This window comes from Haematobia irritans, chromosome 3, assembly GCF_050003625.1.
Source record: "Haematobia irritans isolate KBUSLIRL chromosome 3, ASM5000362v1, whole genome shotgun sequence".
Lineage (NCBI taxonomy): Eukaryota > Metazoa > Arthropoda > Insecta > Diptera > Muscidae > Haematobia > Haematobia irritans.
Window position 1 is genome coordinate 10,572,662 of NC_134399.1, and position 20,877 is coordinate 10,593,538.

Sequence of the window (20,877 nt, forward strand, 5' to 3'; positions counted from 1 at the left end):
TTGTCAAAATTTTATTTCTATAGAAAATTTTGTCAAAATTTTATTTCTATAGAAAATTTTGTCAAAATTTTATTTCTATAGAAAATTTTGTCAAAAATGTAATTCTATAGAAAATTTTGTCAAAAATGTAATTCTATAGAAAATTTTGTCAAAATTTTATTTCTTTAGAGAATTTTGTCAAAATTTTATTTCTATAGACAATTTTTGTCAAAATTTTGTTTCTATAGAGAATTTTTTTCAAAATTATATTTCTATAGAAAATTTTGTCAAAAATTTATTTCTATAGAAAATTTGTTCAAAATTTTATTGCTATAGAAGATTTTGTCCAAATTTTTTTTATAGAAAGTTTTTGCAAAATTTTATTTCTAGAGAAAATTTGTCAAAATGTTATTTCTATGGATAATCTCAGTCTGCCAAAAATGTATCGGTACACTTTTCAAACAGTTTTTGTTGTCGAAGGTAATTTAGGACGTTTTTATCGATTGTTTATATTTTGCTCTCTTAAGGTTGGAACGAAATTTCCGCTACACATAAGACGTGTAGATTCATACGGGGCCTTAAACCCGACATATATCGAAGATTGAGAATGACGTTTTTATCGACTGTTTATATTATGGTCCCTTAAGGCTGTTATGTTCCTCTAAGGAAACTGCTGCTACCCATAAGAAGAGCAGATTTATACCGTGTCTTAAACCCGATATGTAGGTTAGGTTAGGTGGCAGCCCGATGTATCAGGCTCACTTAGACTATTCAGTCCATTGTGATACCACATTGGTGAACTTCTCTCTTATCACTGAGTGCTGCCCGATTCCATGTTAAGCTCAATGACAAGGGACATCCTTTTTATAGCCGAGTCCGAACGGCGTTCCACATTGCAGTGAAACTACTTAGAGAACTTTTGAAACCCTCAGAAATGTCACCAGCATTACTGAGGTGGGATAATCCACCGCTGAAAAAATTTTTGGTGTTCGGTTGAAGCAGGAATCGAACCCACGACCTTGTGTATGCAAGGCGGGCATGCTAACCATTGCACCACGGTGGTTCCCAAACCCGATATGTAGCTCGATCGATATTTTCGCTACCTATATTTTTGCTATCGAAGATTGCGTATGACGCTATTATCGACTTTTAATATTTTGGTCCTTAGACTTGTCTGCACCTCTAACGAAATTGTTGCTACCTATAAGAAGTGCAGATTCCTACCGAGCCTTAACCTTACATGTAGCTCGATCAAAATGTCCGCTACCCATAATTTTGCTATCGAAGATTGAGTAGAACGTTTTTATCGATTGTTTGTATTTTGCTCCCTTAAGACTGGTATGCTTCTCTAACAAAAGTTTTGCTACCCATAAGAATGACAGATACGTACCGGGCTTAAACCCGACATGAAGCGCAAATGAAATTTGAAAGATTACGTAGCACGTTTTTATCGATTGTTTATATTTCGTTCCCATAAGGCTGGTATGCTCCTTTAACGACATTTTTGCTACCCATAAGAAATGCATTAGTATCTTTCCTAACGAAAATTCCGTGGGGTATTATTATCGATTGTTTACATTTTGCTTCCGTAGTATATGGCAATACATGGCAAAACTGTATAATTGGCATGAAAAAGAATTTTCACAAGAGGTTAAAGAAAGACATGGAAAACTGTGTTATTGGTAGGCCAACAATATTTCCTCTTGAGTTTCATACCGGTCCTTAAACTTGCTACACATCTTTTTGAAGTACTGGTAATGCACGGCATTACCGACATTATGACCAACGCATGTTTTATAAAAATGGCCGCCTTATTTTTGAAAGAAATATTTGTTGAGTTTATGATACATAAATTTTCGAACCTAGTGACAAATTAATTTTTAGAATTTAGGATTTAGAAATCCTTTAGGAAAGCATTTCATATCCAAAATTCTCGAGAATACCAAATACATAGCCTCAACATCGAAACATTCCCGATATTCGAAATCGCAAGAAGTTACATTTCTTACAGCGAAAAATAGAGATACTCACGGACTCAAATCCATTTCTTTAGATAGATATTCTCATTGAAGACAATTATTTTGCCAAGATTGAAGTTTGTTAGGATTAAGAAAATATCGCCAAACGACAATTTTACAATTTGCGATTTCGAATATCGAAATATTGGGGATTAATTGATTGATTTTAATATCGATAATAATTTCGATATAATTTCTCTTACCTGTAAAATATTCGGGAAAATCATCAAGCGGCGATGATTCTTCTTCATCAGGGCAGACGGCTCGGTTAATACCTTTAAAAGCCACAAAATCCTCAAAATTTTGTAATAATGTTTCAAAATTGTTTTGTGTGTGTTTTGTAAGAGATCCATTGTTTTCTGAAAAACGAAAAAGAAACATATATTAATAATGGTATATATTAAAAAAAAGGATATAAACTTATTCCATTAAAAAAAATATTATTCTCGTCATAGAGATGCATGTGAATTGCAAGTGTTTTCAATGAATCACCTTTTCAATGGCGGTTAGGAGAAATATGTTTTGATATGACCACAATTATATTATTATTTAGTTATCATCAAATGAGTGGTGATATTTTCATGGAGAGGGCACGCGAAAATGATTGATTGAATTTGGTAATGGATAAAGTAAAAATTTTCATAAATCATTACGACCGACATAGAGTGATACAGAGATAAATTTTTGTCGATTAATTCGATTGTATTTGATTGGGAGATTGGAAAATTTCCTTCTAAATATGTACGTATATTCATATGTATTCTATTCTATATGAAATAAAAGGCATATCATTTATATTCTATTTATTGACCCTTAAATGTACAAGAACACCGATATATTTTTACACTACACAAAATTTTTAGCAACATTCCTTTTATTTCTGCTAAAAAACTAATTATTCTCCAATTTACAGGCTTTTGAATTTTCAAGTAAAATCTCATTTCAATTTTGATTTCAGTTTACACAGAATTACTATAGATTTTCTGGAAAAAAACATATTTTTTTAAAACTGCGTTATAATGTTTTAAATACAACAAACTTGATTTGGTAGAATTCGCTAAAAATTTTTAAGACGTAAGAGATTTTTTTCTGGTTGTATCTCAAAAGATACAGTGCGCATTTAAGGGTTAATAATAACTGTGGAACTCGAAATAAACTCGCAGTAAGTGAATGTTTAATGTGCCGTTCACATGCATCTATTTTGTTTTGCACCCTTTGCGAGATAAGGCAGTAGGTGTGTACCTAAATATAACCATAGCGATAGGCGGTAGGCGAACACTTTGTTTATGTGGATTTCTCTGCGCAGTAAAAGTAGTTGTTATCGAACCACTTTTATGTATTGCCCTCATATAAAACGACTCTCAGAGCCTCTTGAAAAGAACATTTCATCCGATTGGGTTGAAATTTTGCTCGTGATACAGACTCATACCGGTTCTTAAACCCAACATATAGTTCGATCGAAATTTCCACTACCCATATTTTTGCTATTGAGCAAGACGTTTTTATCGATTGCTTGTATTTTGCTCCCTTAAGGCTGATATGCACCTCAAACGAAATTTTTGCTACACATAAGAAGTGCAGATTCGTACCGGGACTTAAACATGACATGTAGTTCGGTCGAAATTTCCGCTATCCATATTTTTGCTATCGAAGATTGAGTAGAACGTTTTTATCGATTATTTATAGATTGCTCCCGTAAGGCTGGTATGCACCCACGGTTGCCACTCTAGCCAAAAATAATCTACCAACATATGGAGGGGAGCCACCGTGGTGCAATGGTTAGCATGCCCGCCTTGCATACACAAGGTCGTGGGTTCGATTCCTGCTTCGACCGAACACCAAAAAGTTTTCAGCTGTGGATTATCCCACCTCAGTAATGCTGGTGACATTTCTGAGGGTTTCAAAGCTGGTTTCACTGCAATGTGGAACGCCGTTCGGACTCGGTTATAAAAAGGAGGTCCCTTGTCATTGAGCTTAACATGGAATCGGGCAGCACTCAGTGATAAGAGAGAAGTTCACCAATGTGGTATCACAATGGACTGAATAGTCTAAGTGAGCCTGATATATCGGGCTGCCACCTAACCTAACCTAACCTAACATATGGAGAACATTGTAAAAATTTCATTTCTATAGAAAATTTTGTCAAAATTTTATTTCTGTAGAAAATTTTGTCAAAATTTTATTTCTATAGAAAATTTTCTCAAAATTTAATTTCTTAAGAAAAATTTCTCAAAATTTTATTTCTATAGAAAATTTTCTCAAGATTTTAGTTCTATAGAAAATTTTCATAAAATTTTATTTCTATAGAAAATGTTCTCAAAATTTTAATTCTATAGAAAGTTTTCTCAACATTTTATTCCAAAACAAAATTTTGTCAAAATTTTAGTTCTATAGAAAATTTCCTCAGCATTTTATTTCAATAGAAAATTTTCTCAACATTTTATTTCTATAGAAAATTTTTCTCAAAATTTTATTTCTATAGAAAATTTTCTCAACATTTTATTTCTATAGAAATTTTTTCAAAATTTTATTTCTATAGAAAATTTTCTTAAGATTTTAGTTCTATAGAAAATTTTTCAAAATGTCATTTCTATAGAAAATTTTTTCAAAATTTTATTTCTTTAGAAAATTTCGTCAAAATTTTATTTTTATAGAAAATTTTCTCAAGATTTTAGTTCTATAGAAAATTTTCTCAACATTTTATTTCTATAGAAAATTTTCTCAACATTTTATTTCTATAGAAATTTTTTCAAAATTTTATTTCTATAGAAAATTTTCTTAAGATTTTAGTTCTATAGAAAATTTTTCAAAATGTCATTTCTATAGAAAATTTTTTCAAAATTTTATTTCTATAGAAATTTTTTTCAAAATTTTATTTTTATAGAAAATTTTGTCAAAATTTTATTTCTATAGAAAATGTTGTCAAAATTTTATTTCTATAGAAAATTTTGTAAAAATTTTATTTTTATAGAAAATTTTGTCAAAATTTTATTTCTATAGAAAATTTTGTCAAGATTTTATTTCTATAGAAAATTTTGTCAAAATTTTATTTCTATAGAAAATTTTGTCAAAATTTTATTTCTATAAAAAATTTTGTCAAAATATTATTTCTTTAGAAAATTTTGTCAAAATTTTAGTTCTATAGAAAATTTTCTCAACATTTTATTTCTATAGAAAATTTTTCAAAATTTCATTTCTGTAGAAAATTTTTTCAAGATTTAATTCCTATAGAAAATTTTCTCAAAATTTCATTTCTATAGGAAATTTTCTCAACATTTTATTTCTATAGAAAATTTTCTCAAAATTTTATTTCTATAGAAAATTTTCTCAAAATTTTATTACTATAGAAAATTTCGTCAACATTTTATTTCTATAGAAAATTTTCTCAAAATTTTATTTTTATAGAAAATTTTGTCAAAATTTTATTTCTATAGAAATTTTTCTCAAGATTTTAGTTCTATAGAAAATTTTCTCAACATTTCATTTCTATAGAAAATTTTTCAAAATTTTATTTCTATAGAAAATTTTCTCAAGATTTTAGTTCTATAGAAAGTTTTCTCAACATTTTATTTCTATAGAAAATTTTTCAAAATTTCATTTCTATAGAAAATTTTTTCAAAATTTTATTTCTATAGAAAATTTCATCAAAATTTAATTTCTATAGAAAATTTTCTCAAGATTTTATTTCTATAGAAAATTTTCTCAAAATTTTATTTCTATAGAAAATTTCGTCAACATTTTATTTCTATAGAAAATTTTCTCAAAATTTTATTTTTATAGTTCTATAGAAAATTTTCTCAACATTTCATTTCTATAGAAAAATTTTCAAAATTTTATGTCTATAGAAAATTTTCTCAAGATTTTGTTGAGAAAATTTTCTATAGAAAATTTTTCAAAATTTCATTTCTATAGAAAATTTTTTCAAAATTTTATTTCTATAGAAAATTTCATCAAAATTTTATTTCTATAGAAAATTTTCTCAAGATTTTAGTTCTATAGAAAATTTTCTCAACATTTTATTTCTATAAAAATTTTTTTCAAAATTTCAATTCTATAGAAATTTTTTTTCAAAATTTTATTTCTATAGAAAATTTTCTCAAAATTTTATTTCTATAGAAAATTTTCTCAAAATTTTATTTCTATAGAAAATTTCGTCAAAAAAATCTTCAGAATTTAATTATTTTTAAGGAGAAATTGTTGAGAGAGAGGAGAAGGTTGGGACGGAGAAAAAGGATTGAAGATGCTTTGAAAAGGATAAGTAAGATTGTGAGATATGCAAATAGGAAGTGTAGAGAGGAGTATTATAGAGAGAATTTAAGTCGTTTTGGAAATGATCCAAAGAAGTGTTGGACTTTCATTAATAATGTTATTGGTAGATCAGGTACAGATAGAATTAGTCTCAATGATTCTGAGGGAAATGTAATGAGTGATGAGACAATGGCTGAATCGTTTAACAGATATTTTCTTACTGCTGTTTCGGATCTTAAGGGACAGATTTTAGTTTGTCCTAATGATAACATTAATTCTCTCAGGACACTTTCTGCGGTTATGAATGTATTTAAACTTGATGATGTTACATTAGAGGATATTATTAATGTTATATTATCCATAGACGTAAATAAGGGTACGGGTTATGATAACATTTCTCCGAAGTTTGTGAAACAATGTGCTGAGGAAATAGCTCCGGTCTTGGTAGAAATTTTTAATAAGATGAAAAGTTCTTCTGAGTATCCAGATGTATTGAAGATGCATAAGGTAGTTCCAATACCAAAGGAACCTAGGGCATCCAGTCTAGATAAATATCGACCAATAACGATTCTTTCAGCAATCGACAAGATATTTGAGAGAATCTTATTTGAGAAACTTTCATCTTATCTTGAGACCAACAAACTATTGTATGATTTCCAGTTTGGGTTTCGAAAAGGCTGTGGGACAGCAGATGCTGTTTTGAGTGTAGTGCAGTATATTTGTAAGGGTCTTGATGACGGATTCAAAGGTGTAGCTGGGATATTCTTTGATTTTACTAAGGCTTTCGACTTAGTAGACCATGGTGTTATGGTCAAGAAGTTAGAATTTTACGGTGTTAGAGGCAATGAACTGTTACTATTCAGAAGTTATTTTTCGAATAGGAGACAATATGTGAAACTTAATACTGCTAGGAGCTTTATAGGTGACGTCAAATATGGAGTTCCCCAGGGTAGTGGATTGGGACCATTATTGTTTTCAATCTATTTGAATGATCTTAAGAATCTTGGACTTGCAGGAAAGTTGTATATGTTTGCTGATGATGTGTGCTTGTTTTACCCATATAAAAGTGACACTGTCCTGAGGGCTCTAATGGAACGGGATTCCGCCCTAATATTTGAATTTGCCCGATTAAATGGATTGTTACTTAACCCAAGTAAAACAAAGGTGATTCGGTTCAGACCACATTCTCAAGCACGCAACGGCGATTTTTGCCTTTATGTTGATGGGCGTTTGATTAATGAAAGTCACTGTGTCAGATATTTAGGGATTACGCTACAGAGTTCTTTAGCGTGGGATATGCACATTAGTGATATTAAGAGAAAAATTGCGCCAGCAATTGGAATCTTATTCAAATTAAGGCATAAACTATCTTTAAAGACAAAATTAATGTTATACCAGACCTTAATCCAAACGCACCTAAATTACTTGGCTATTGTATATGCCTGTAATAAAAATAGTAGTTCTTTGAAATCACTTCAACGTATGCAAAATAGAGCTCTCAAATGTATTTACAATTTGCCATTGACATATTCAACCCTTGCACTCTATAAGGATATTGCAAAAACAATATTCCCTGTTTTTGGTTTGCATGAATACCAGTTGTTAATTTACGTATATAAGTCACTTAATGGAATTGGTCATCGTGTTATATCATTCTCTCAGAATCAAAGTATCTTGAATACCAGGAGTAGACAAAATCTGAGAATGCCTCGTTGTAGATTGGAGAGAACCAAGCAAAGAATAGATTTTGCGGGATGTGTTCTATATAATGATTTACCCTCTACTATGAAAAATGTTCCAAATATTTCAGTATTTAAATCTGCTTGTAAGAAGTATCTCTTTGAGTCTCTAGAAACACTTTTGATATGAAAGAAAGTTAAAGTAGTATCGAGTAATAATTTTTTAGTTTTGTATGAAATATAATTATTATCATATTGGATAAAATAGAATAATTATAAAATTCATATATTGCAAAAGATATGTTAGATTGCCTACTTGCCTCAAATATGCCAATATGGGCGCTGAGGCTATTAGTTTAAGTATGTGAATTGTAGCGAATATGAATACCAAATAAAATAAAAAAAAAAAAAAAAAAAAAAAATTTTGACGAAAGAAAAATTTCTCAAAATTTTATTTCTATAGAAAATTTTGTAAAAATTTTATTTCAATAGAAAATTTTCTCAAAATTTTATTTCTATATACAGAAAATTGATGTACTTCTCAGATGCAGAGGTAGATTTTGCAAATCTATCAGAACATCAAGAATTCTACCAATCTACCAAACAGTAAAAAAAATCTATCCTCTTTGGTGGAATTCTACCAAATGTGTCAACCGTGCTCCCAGAGCCTCTTGGAAGAGAACATTTCATCCGATTCGGTTGAAATTTTGCTCGTGATGCAGATTCATACCGGTTCTTAAACCCGACATGTAGCTCGACCGAAATTTCCGCTACCCATATTTTTGCTATTGTGTAGGATTGAGTAGAACGTTTTTATCGATTGTTTATGGAGTGTTCCCTTAAGGCTGCTATACACCTCCAACGAAATTTTCTCTACACATAAAAAATGCATTAGTATGTTTTGCTCGCGATGTAGGTATACGCCCTCTAGCAAACACGAAAAAAAAATTGTTATATATCCGGCAATAATTATATCTAGCACCCATGTTAACCGATCTCCAGATTCGGTTAACATGGACACTAAATTTTTGCCATCGGCGGCGGTGGCTGTACGGCTAAGCCCATATAAATTTGTCTATACGGAGAAGGATAATTATCCATTACAAAATTAGTTGTACAACCAATCATACAATAGAAATCATCCATAAACAGAAATAAAATTTTTACAAAATTTTCTATAGAAATAAAATTTTGATAAAATTACTATAGAAATAAGGTTTTGACAAAATTTTCTATAGAAATAAAATTTTGACAAAATTTTCTATAGAAATAAAATTTTGACAAAATTTTCTATAGAAATAAAATTTTGACAAAATTTTCTATAGAAATAAAATTTTGACAAAATTTTCTATAGAACTAAAATTTTGACAAAATTTTCTATAGAACTAAAATTTTGACAAAATTTTCTATAAAAATAAAATTTTGACAAAATTTTCTATAGAAATAAAATTTTGACAAAATTTTCTATAGAAATAAAATTTTGACAAAAATTTTCTGTAAAAATAAAATTTTGAAAGATTTTCTATAGAAATATAATTTTGATAAAATTTTTTTTAGCTATTGGAAATTTCCTATTGACTAATTTTTTTTTACTTGATTCTATTAGTCGGCTACAAGATTGTAATACTTATGTCTGCCTAGTCTTTTTAATTGATCGGCATAAGCTCAACTTAAAAGAAAAGTGTAAATTGACTTGCGTAGCGATTTAATTCAATCAAAAATTTCCCATTAATTTACGTTTTTAGAGGGAAGTGTTGATAAAATCTATTTTCTAAGTGGGTACCTTCAATTATCCTGACAAAATGACAATTAGTGTGTAAATTTTAGTTATTAACTGAAATCATATTAAATTGATTATTTAATGGAATAATGTATAACAAGATGCAATTAACACTCAACCCATTTAGAAATGTTTATTGAGGTGACAGATCATTTTTAAATCAGCTGCTGGAAAACATGACAGCTAATAATTATGGATTGATTAATAAAGTTAAAAATCAATACTTGTGGTTAGTTTCTCAGATTTGAATGAAATCGATTTTTGATCGTCTCTCCTAGAAAATACCTAGACCGAGAACAAGATTTTTTCATCATTTTGAGGCATCATTTGCTTATATGACTGCACATTACACTTCCAAAGTCCACTTCGTTAAGCATATACTTAAATTCATTACATCATTTATAGATAATTCTGATCATGTTCTGTTTCTCAGAGTATTATTTACAACAGGGATTTTCTTGCTGATTTTAATTGCTAAGTGTCAACGTGAGACTATTGTATTCCTCTCACTATTTCACTTTCACTTTATGTTTGTTTGGAGTCGGGTTAGTGCCTATATTAAAATTGTTGCTAAGTTCATGTACAGCTAGATAGACAATGAGAGTCATTAACAATGCTTCCAATCCAGATGTTTGGCATGGTTGTAAAGTAAACTACCCGTCAAAAGTACATTCCAAAAATGGCAAACATTTGCTATAGAAATAAAATTTTGATAAAATTTTCTACAGAAAAACAATTTTTGCCAAAATTTCTATAGAAATAAAATTTTGCAAAAATTTTCTATAGAAATAAAATTTTGCAAAAATTTTCTATAGAAATAAAATTTTGACAAAATGTTCTATAGAAAGAAAATGTTGGAAAAATAGAAAATTATGTCAAAATTTTATTTCTATAGAAAATTTTTTAAAAAATTTATTTCTATAGAAATTTTTGCAAAATTTTGTTTCTATAAAAATTTTTTTCAAAAATTTATTTCTTTAGAAAATTTTGTCAAAACTTTATTTCTATAAAAAAAAATTTGGAAAATTTTATTTCTATAGAAAATTTTGTCATAATAGTATTTTATTTCTATAGAAATTTTTTGCAAAATTTTATTTCTATAGAAAATTTTGTCAAAATTTGATTTCTATAGACAATTTTGTCAAAATTTTATTACTATAAAACATTTTGTCAAAATTTTATTTCTATAGAAAATTTTTCAAAATTTTATTTAAAAAAAATTTGTCAAAATTTTATTTCTATAGAAAATTTTGTCAAAATTTTATTATTATAAAAAATTTGTCAAAATTTTATTACTATAGAAAATTTTGTCAACATTTTATACTATAGAAAATTTTGTTAAAATTTTGTTTCTAAAGAAACTTTTGTCAACATTTTATTTCTATAGAAACTTTTGTCAAAATTGTATTTCTATAGAAAGTTTTGTCAACATTTTATTTCTATAGAAAATTTTGCAAAAATTTTATTTCTTTAGAACATTTTGTCAAAATTTTATTACTATAAAACATTTTGTCAAAAATTTATTAAAAAAGAATTTTGTCAAAATTTTATTTCTATAGAAAATTTTTCCAAAATTTTATTTAAAAAAATTTTGTCAACATAGAAAGTTTTTGTCAAAATTTTATTTCTATAGAAAATTTTGTCAAAATTTTGATTTCTATAGAAAGTCAAAATTTTATTTCTATAGAAAATTTTGTCAAAATTTTATTTCTAAAGAAACTTTTTATTTCTATAGAAACTTTTGTCAAAATTGTATTTCTATAGAAAATTTTGTCAAAATTTTATTTCTATAGAAAATTTTGTTAAAATTTTATTTCTATATTTATTTTTTTGCAAAATTTTATTTCTATAGAAAATTTTGTGAAAATATTATTACTATAGAAAATTTATTTCTATAGAAATTTTTCCAAAATTTTATTTCTATAGAAAATTTTGTCAAACTTTTATTTCTATAGAAACATTTTGTCAAAATTTTATTAAAAAAGAATTTTGTCAAAATCTTATTTCTATAGAAAATTTTGTCAACAAATTATTTTAAACAAAATTGTCCCAATTTTATTTCTATAGACAATTTTGTCAAAATTTTATTCTATAGGAAATTATTTTATTCTATAGAAAATTTTGTCAAAATTATATTTCTATAGAAAATTTTATCAAAATTTTATTTCTTTAGAAAATTTTTGTCAAAATTTTATTTCTAAAGAAACTTTTGTCAACATTTTATTTCTATAGACAATTTTTTCAAAATTATATTTCTATAGAAAAATTTTATCAACATTTTATTCCTATAGAAAATTTTGTCAAAATTGTAGTACTATAGAAAATTTTATTACGAAATAAATTGTTAACAAAATTTTCTATAGAAATAAAATGTTGACAAAAACTTTCTACAGAAAAAAAATTTTGGCAAAATTTTCTATTGAAATAAAATTTTGACAAAATTTTCTATAGAAATACAATTTTGACAAAAGTTTCTATATAAATAAAATTTTGACAAAATTGTCTATAGAAATAAAATTTTGGCAAAATTTTCTATAGAAATTTTTTATAGAAAATTTCTATAGAAAATGTTATCAAAATTATATTTCATTCGTTTTGTTTGTTATTGTTGGCTTCTCTTCAATCGTTATTGTTGGGCTTTGCCCAAATAAATTTGACAAGCATACTTTTCCTCTGTTGGTTAAGCTACACTTGTAGTTTAGTCAATGCATGGCTTTAAGCTGAGATCGAAAAACAAAAAAACAACAATAAAAATTATATTTCTATAGAAAAATGTTATCAACATTTTATTTCTATAGAAAATTTTGTTAAAATTTTATTTCTATAGAAAATTTTATCAAAATTTTATTTCTATAAAAAAATTTGTCAAAATTTTATTTCTATAGAAAATTTTGTCAAAATTTTATTTCTATAGAAAAATTTGTCAAAGTTTTATTACTATAGAAAATTTTGTAAAAATTTTATTTCTATAGAAAGTTTTTGTCAAAATTATATTTCTATAGAAAATTTTGTCAATTTTTTTTTTCTATAGAAAATTTTGTAAAAATTTTATTTCTATAGAAAATGCTTGCAAAATTTTATTTGTATTGAAAGTTTTGTCAAAATTTTATTTCTATAGAAAATTTTGTCAAAATTATATTTCTATAGAAAATTTTGTCAAAATTTTATTTCTATAGAAAATTTTGTCAAAATTTTATTTCTATATAAAATTTTGTCAAAATTATATTTCTATAGAAAATTTTGTCAAAATTTTATTTTCATAGAAAATTTTGTCAAAATTTTATTTCTATAGAAAATTTTGTCAAAATTTGATTTCTATAGAAAATTTTGTTAAAATTTTTTTTCTATAGAAAATTTGTTGTTGTTCTATAAAAAGTTTTTGTCAACATTTTATTTCTATAAAAAAATTTGCAAAATTTTATTTCGATAGATTTTTTTAAAATTTTATTTCTATAGAAATTTTTTGCAAAATTTTATTTCTATAGAAAATTTTGTCAAGATTTTATTTCTATAGAAACTTTTGTCAAAATTTTATTTCTATAGAAAATTTTGTCAAAATTTTATTTCTATAGAAAATTGTGTTAAAATTTTATTTCTATAGGAAATTTTGTCAAAAGTTTATTTCTATAGAAAATTTTGTCAAAATTTTATTTCCATAGAAAATTTTGTCAAAATTTTATTTCTATAGAAAATTTTGTCAAAATTATATTTATATAGAAAAATTTTATCAAAATTTTATTTCTGTAGAAATTTTTTTGTCAGAAATTTATCTCTATAGGAAATTTTATCAAAATTTTATTTCTTTATAAAATTTTGTCAAAATTTTATTTCTAAAGAAACTTTTGTCAAAATTTCAATTCTATAGAACATTTTGTCAAAATTTTATTCATATAGAAAGTTTTGTCAACATTTTATTTCTATAGAAAATTTTGTCAAAATTTTATTTCTAAAGAAACTTTTGCCAATATTTTATTTCTAATGAAAGTTTTGTCAAAATTGTTTTTATTTCTATAGAAAGTTTTTGTCAACATTTTATTTCTATAACAAAATTTTGTCAAAATTTTATTTCCATAGAAAATTTTGTCAAAATTTTATTTCTATAGAAAATTTTGTTAAAATTTTATTTCTGTAGAAAACTTTGTCAAAATTTTATTTCTATAGAAAATTTTGTCAAAATTATATTTCTATAGAAAAATTGTATCAAAATTTTATTTGTATAGAAAATTGGGCAAAATTTTATTTCTACAGACATTTTTTGCAAAATTTTATTTTTATAGAAAATTTTGTCAAAAATTTATTACTATAGAAAATTTTGTCAAAATTTTATTTCTAAAGGAACTTTTTGCAAAATTTTTTTCTATAGAAAATTCTGTCAAAATTTTATTACTATAGAAAATTTTGTCAAAATTTTATTAAAAAAAAATTGTCAACATTTTATTTCTTTAGAAAATTTTGTCAAAATTTTATTTCTATAGAAAATTTTGTCAAAATATTATTTTTATAGAAAATTTTGTTAAAATTTTATTTCTATAGAAAATTTTATAAAAATTTTATTTCCATAAAAAAAATTGTCAACATTTTATTTCTATAGAAAATGTCAAAATTGTATTTCTGTAGAAAATTTTGTCAAAGTTTTATTTCTATAGAAAATTTTGTCAAAGTTTTATTACTATAGAAAATTTTGTCAAAGTTTTATTACTATAGAAAATTTTGTCAACATTTTATTTCTATAGAAAATTTTTGTCAAAATTTTATTTCTATAGAAAATTTTTGTCAAAATTTTATTTCTATAGAAAATTTTTGTCAACATTTTATTTCTATAGAAAATTTTTGTCAAAATTTTATTTCTATAGAAAATTTTGTCAAAATTTTATTACTATAGAAAATTTTGTCAAAATTTTATTACTATAGAAAATGTTGTCAAAATTTTATTACTATAGAAAATTTTGTCAAAATTTTATTACTATAGAAAATTTTGTCAAAATTTTATTTTTGTAGAAAATTTTGTCAAAATTTTGTTTCTTTTCTCAAAATTTTACTGATTTTAGCATTTGTTCTTAACAAGATATTTCTTTAAGTGCATGTGTAATTACAAATTACTGGGAATTCTAAGAATGATGCATTTATGTATTTTTAATATACAATTATAACATTCATCGTTTAAAATTTATAAATATTTCTACGAAATTTGTTATGGATGGGGGAAATAATAGTTTGATCATTCATTCCAAATAGTTCAATTGATAATCTATTGAAAAGAAAGGGGAATCCATAAAGTTCATTATAAAGAAAAAATTACGTGAGAATATGTAGAGTATGCAAAATTTCGTATGAATGAATGGTGGATTCGTTATTGACCAAAAAAAAAAAAACACATCTATTATATATTTGTGAGTAATTTCTAGCAATTTTATGGTGTTAATAAATCCAATTTTCTTATGATGAAAAAAATCAACAAAATTGACCTACCCTAATTGAATGGTATACTTCCGAATCACTATATTTGTGAGTGATTTCCATATAACTATCATCAAAACAAAACAGCCCCTTATCAAATCCCATAAACCTAATAACGGGGGAAATTTAAACATTTTGCTTAATTTGTCATATTAGGCTATGACTGATGCCTGATTATTTCTAGGGAATCTCAATTATATGGGGTAATTAATTTTATAATTCTATCATAAGAAGAGATTGTAATGTCAAGCAAATACATATGTTTATATATTCATGGCAGAGTTTGCTAACTTAACATTTTATTGAAGTTTTTATGGCCCATTTGAAAATAACAATTAACTTATCGAAAGCAATTTCTTTAAATTAAAACATAATTACTGCAGAAAAAAAAACGCTATTTAAATCTAATAGACATTTGTAAATATGTTGTACAACACTTTGAAAGATATGATGATTGATGATATTGGAACATATTCCCTATTAATTATTTTGACAGAGAATTATTCATTTAATTTAATAATGAAACAATATATCAAGCATGCTAGAAGAATTTGGCCTTATTTATATGATTGAATATCAATTTCTTTAGAATCTAGTTTTCGGTTGTAGTTTAATCCGGCGATAAAGCATTTGGTCTTGCACAAAATTTTTTTCCAAATTTTTCCATCATGAGAAGAAAATGTATCTGCGTCACAGACTGTGTCGGATCATCTCGATTGAAATGTATTATCGTTTTGGCAACACTGGTTTAAATAGCTGACGGACGTTTTGTGGTTTGTTTCACTGTCAATCATCCTCAGTTTGGTCTATAATTTAAGACTAGTTACGCAGGGTATAATAAAATTGGGCTTTAGGCTGATTTATAAATAGTTTTCTAACAAAAACAACTGTTTAGTAAAATTTGCTTTAGGACCATGTTATCGACTGCCTACATTTTCTCCCATAAGAAATATATGACAAAACGGCATGCCTGACTTGCAATAGGTATTTTCGCAAGAACCAATATGCACCTCTAATGAAATTTCCGCAACCCATAAGAAACTACTATTAGCGAGCAAAAAATGCTCGCTTAAGGCCGGTATGCATCACTAACGAAATTTCCGCTACGCCTTAGAAATGCATGGGTATTTTTGCATCGTGAGGCGTTGTTATCGATTTCTTACTCTCATAAGAAATGTATGGCAAAACTGTATTATTTGGCATGCAACAGGCATTTTCGCAAGAGCTTTAAATCGAAAAATGCCGATAACACAGTTTTGTCATACAATTCTATGGGAGTAAAAAAATTGATAACAACGCCTCAGGAAAATGCATTTCGGATAGCGGAAATTACATTTTTACTTCAAAATTGTTATACCCTAAACCACATAAAGGGTGATACGGTCAAAATTTGGTCAATATAAACTTGACGTATTTCTTTCAATTTTGCATTTAAAAAACATGAACACCCCTCATTTTGAAGGTGTTTGTGTGTAGAATGTTGCTCCTATTTTGATTTTGGAATTCACTCTTCAGTTGTCTAAATGCCGTCCAAGCAAGAAGAGCAGCATATCAAAATTTTGCTCGTGCATCGCGAAATTCCGAGCTACTCGCACGCAAAGCTGGCAAAATCGCTAAAAGTTGCCAAATCAACCGTTTCAAATGTAATTAAAGTGTTTGGGGAACGTTTGTCGACAGCCAGGAAGTCTGGATCGGGGGGAAATCGAAAACCGGAAGCCGCTGAGACGACAAAGAGAGTTGCCGGTAGTTTCAAGCGAAACCCTAACCTCTCTCTCCGAGATGCCGCAAATAAGCTGGGTGTATCGTCTACAACCGTGCATCGAGCCAAAAAACGAGCCGGACTATCGACTTACAAGAAGGTAGTGACTCCAAATCGCGATGATAAACAAAATACGACGGCCAAAGCGCGATCCCGGAGGCTGTACACGACGATGCTGACGAAGTTTGACTGCGTGGTAATGGACGACGAAACCTACGTCAAAGCCGACTACAAGCAGCTTCCGGGACAGGAGTTTTATACGGCAAAAGGAAGGGGAAAGGTAGCAGATATTTTCAAGCACATAAAACTGTCAAAGTTCGCAAAGAAATATTTATTTTACTTTACTTTATTTTATTTTATTTTATTTTATTTTATTTTGTTTTAATTAATTTATTTTTTTTACTTTACTTTATTTTATATTATTTTATTTTACTTTACTTTATTTTCATTTATTTTCTTTTATTACATTTTTTATTTATTTTATTTTTTATTTTACTTTATTTTATTTTAATTTAATTTTATTTAATTTTATTTTATTTTATTTTATTTTATTGTATTTTTTTATTTTACCTTATTTTACCTTTTTTTATTTTAATTTAATTTTAATTTATTTTATTTTATTTTTCTTTATTTTATTTTAATTTTAATTTATTTTATTTTTTTAATAAAGGCAATCGTTTAAATGTCTTTTTTACTAATATTATTAACACAATTTACCTATAATGTACCACCATCTACTCCAGGTTTAATCCATAATATGTGAAGATCTGTAGTAAATTATTTTTTAATTTGTACATATGCCAAATAAATGCTCTCTATAATAAATTGTTTTCATTTTATTTTTTATTTTAATTTGTTTTAATTTATTTTATTTTAATGTATTTTATTTTACTTTACTTTATTTTATTTACTTTTTTTTAACTTTTTTATTTTATTTTGTTTTAATTTGTTTTAATTTGTTTTAATTTGTTTTAATTTGTTTTAATTTATTTTATTTTAATTAATTTATTTATTTTTTTCTTTATTTTATTTTATTTTATATTATTTTATTTTCGTTTATTTTATTTTATTATCTTTTATTATATTTTTTATTTATTTTATTTTATTTTATTTTTTTTAATAAAGGCAATCGTTTAAATGTCTTTTTTACTAATTTAATTATTACCACAATTTACCTATAATGTACCACCATCTACTCCAGGTTAAATCCATAATATGAGAAGATCTGTAGTAAATTATTTCTTAATTTGGATAAATTTGCACGTGGGTGTTGTATTAGTTTTTTAGGGTATCTTAATATAAACTTTAAACAAATATATATTTTTCGGTATTTTTATTTTCATCAAAATTTGTTAATATAGACACAATACACTTGATGATTATTATAAATAACAAATTCATGAAAACTTTGTATTTTATTTTATTTTATTTTATTTGTTTTTTTTATTATTATGTTTTTTTTATTCAAACTTTTTGTTGACCATTATATTGAGTCGATTCGTTTATTATGCTTCATTTACAAATCTTTTGTAAAGGCTAAAGTAATTACAAAAATCAACACTAAAAAAAAAACAAACACTTCACTCGCGCCAAAACTATTACGCGGTTCTACCTCCGTTTAGCGTTTAGAGGTTCTAGCGATCCATCAAGCGTGCTACCACTTTATGGTTAGACAAATCAAATGTTTATCATCGTTGAATGTAAATCGAAGTAGGTAAAAAGCCAAGAATCATTAATAACTCCAGGCCGGCTAACGTTGTTGGCTTGATTTCGATTCGATTTGTGTAACAAGTATATTTTTAATTTTTATGAACGTAAAGAATACAAACAAACAAAAATCACGTAACTACTTCAACTATTAATTGATTATTTTGCTCTCTTTCTTAGCGAGCGCCAACGAAAACTATGCACAGTTTTCAAATTCGTTTCATTTAATTTCGTCGCTACAATTTGATTAATTCTACCCTACACGGTGAGAGTGAACGTGCAGAGGGCGAAGGGTGTAAGATGTTATACCGCCGAACGTTTCTATTTGGTAAAGTACTTCTTATTGACTGTTGAGCATTTCAAGTGTAAATAAACCTCTTTGTCAATTTTATCGCTAGTTTTATACGTCTGCCTTTAAATCGAAGCCAAACTTTTGACTTTAGCTGAACTTTGTGCAAAGTCAGCAACAGAAGTCTAGGTTGGAACAATACTCTGACAAAACAAAAATGTGCGCTCGCGCGAGTAAAATCCCAATACAAAAAACTAACAATTGAACAATGTATTTTTCTTAGAGAGATATTTATTTATCAAAAAAATAAATAAACATAAAGAAATAATAAAACTATGACAGGTATCTTCCTTTGGTGATTAGTAAGGAACTTAAAATAGCGAAATTAAAATATTATTTCTATAGAAAATTTTGTCCAAATTTTATTTCTATAGAAAATTTTGTCAAAATGTTATTTCTATTGAAAAATATTTCAAAAATTTTAGTTCTATAGAAATTTTGTCAAAACTTTATTTCTATAGAAAATTTTGTCAACATTTTATTTCTATAGAAAATGTTGTCAAAATTTTATTTCTATAGAAAATTTTGTGAAAATTTGATTTCTATAGAAAATTTTATCAAAATTTTATTTCTATAGAAAATTTTGTCAACATTTTATTTCTATAGAAAATTTTATCAAAATTTTATTTCTATAGACAAATTTGTCACAATTTTATTTCTATAGAAAATTTTGTCAAAATTTTATTTCTATAGAAAATTGTGTCAAAATTTTATTTCCATAGAAAATTTTGTCAAAATTATATTTCTATAGAAATTTTTTTTTCAAAATTTTATTTCTATAGAAAATTTTTTCAAATTTTCATTTCCATAGAAACTTTTGTCAAAATTTTATTTCTAAAGAAACTTTTGTCAACATTTTATTGCTATAGAAAATCTTGTCAAAATTTTATTTCTATAGAAAATTTTGTCAAAATTTTATTTCTATAGAAAATTTTGTCAAATTTTATTTCTATCGAAAATTTTTGCAACAATTTATTTCTATAGAAAATTTTGCCAAGATTTTTTTCCCATAGAAAATTTTGTCAAAATTTTATTTCTATAGAAAATTTTGTCAAAATTTTATTTCTATGGAGAATTTTGTCAAAATTTTATTTCAGTAGAAAATTTTGTGAAAATTTTAATTTCTTTAGAAAATTTTGTCAAAATTTTAATTTCTTTAGAAAGTTTTGTCAACATTTCTTTTTTTTTGGAATTTTGTCCAAATTTTATTTCTATAGAAAATTGTGTCAAAATTTTATTTCAGTTAAAAATTTTAATTTCTTTAGAAAATTTTGTCAAAATTTTAATTTAGTTAGAAAATTTTGTCAAAATTTTATTCCTATAGAAAGTTTTGCCAAAATTTTATTTCCATAAAAAAATTTGTCAACATTTTATCTCCATAAAAAATTTTGTCAAAATTTTATCTCCATAGAAAATTTTGTCAAAATTTTATTTCTATAGAAAATTTTATCAAAATGTTGTTTCTATAGAAAATTTTGTCCAAATTTTATTTCTAAGAAAATTTTAGCAAAATTTTATTTCTACAGAAAATTTTGTCAAATTTTATATCTATCGAAAATTTTTGCAACATTTTATATCTATCGAAAATTTTTGCAACATTTTATTTCTATAGAAAATTTTGTCAAAAATTTATTTCTATAGAAAATTTTGTCAAAATTTTATTTCTATAGCAAATTTTATCAAAATTTTATTTCTATAGAAAATTTTGTCAAAATTTCTTTTCTTTTGGAAATTTTGTCAAAATTTTATTTCTATAGAAAATTTTGTCAAAATTTTATTTCTGTATAAAATTTTGTTAAAATTTTATTTTTATAGAACGTTTTGTCAAAATTTTATTTCTATAGAAAATTTTGCCAAGATTTTTTCCAATAGAAAATTTTGTCAAAATTTTATTTTTATAG

The 20,877-nt window shown here is 25.5% G+C and overlaps 1 protein-coding gene across 2 annotated transcripts in view; it reads right to left on the reverse strand.

Annotated features, from left to right (window-relative positions):
- LOC142229369 (sodium/potassium/calcium exchanger 4) overlaps positions 1–20,877 on the reverse strand; it is a 54,113-nt gene that overhangs the window by 11,554 nt on the left and 21,682 nt on the right. The window contains exons 1-2 of one of the 2 annotated variants that reach the window (XM_075299921.1): positions 18,096–19,013; positions 2,201–2,356 (exon numbers count right to left, since the gene is read on the reverse strand). In XM_075299921.1, coding sequence (XP_075156036.1) covers positions 2,201–2,356; positions 18,096–18,132 — 193 coding nt within the window. In that variant the 5' untranslated portion in view covers positions 18,133–19,013. Of the gene's footprint in view, positions 1–2,200; positions 2,357–18,095; positions 19,014–20,877 lie in introns of those variants that run through there. The other variant, XM_075299919.1, reaches the window with a different exon arrangement.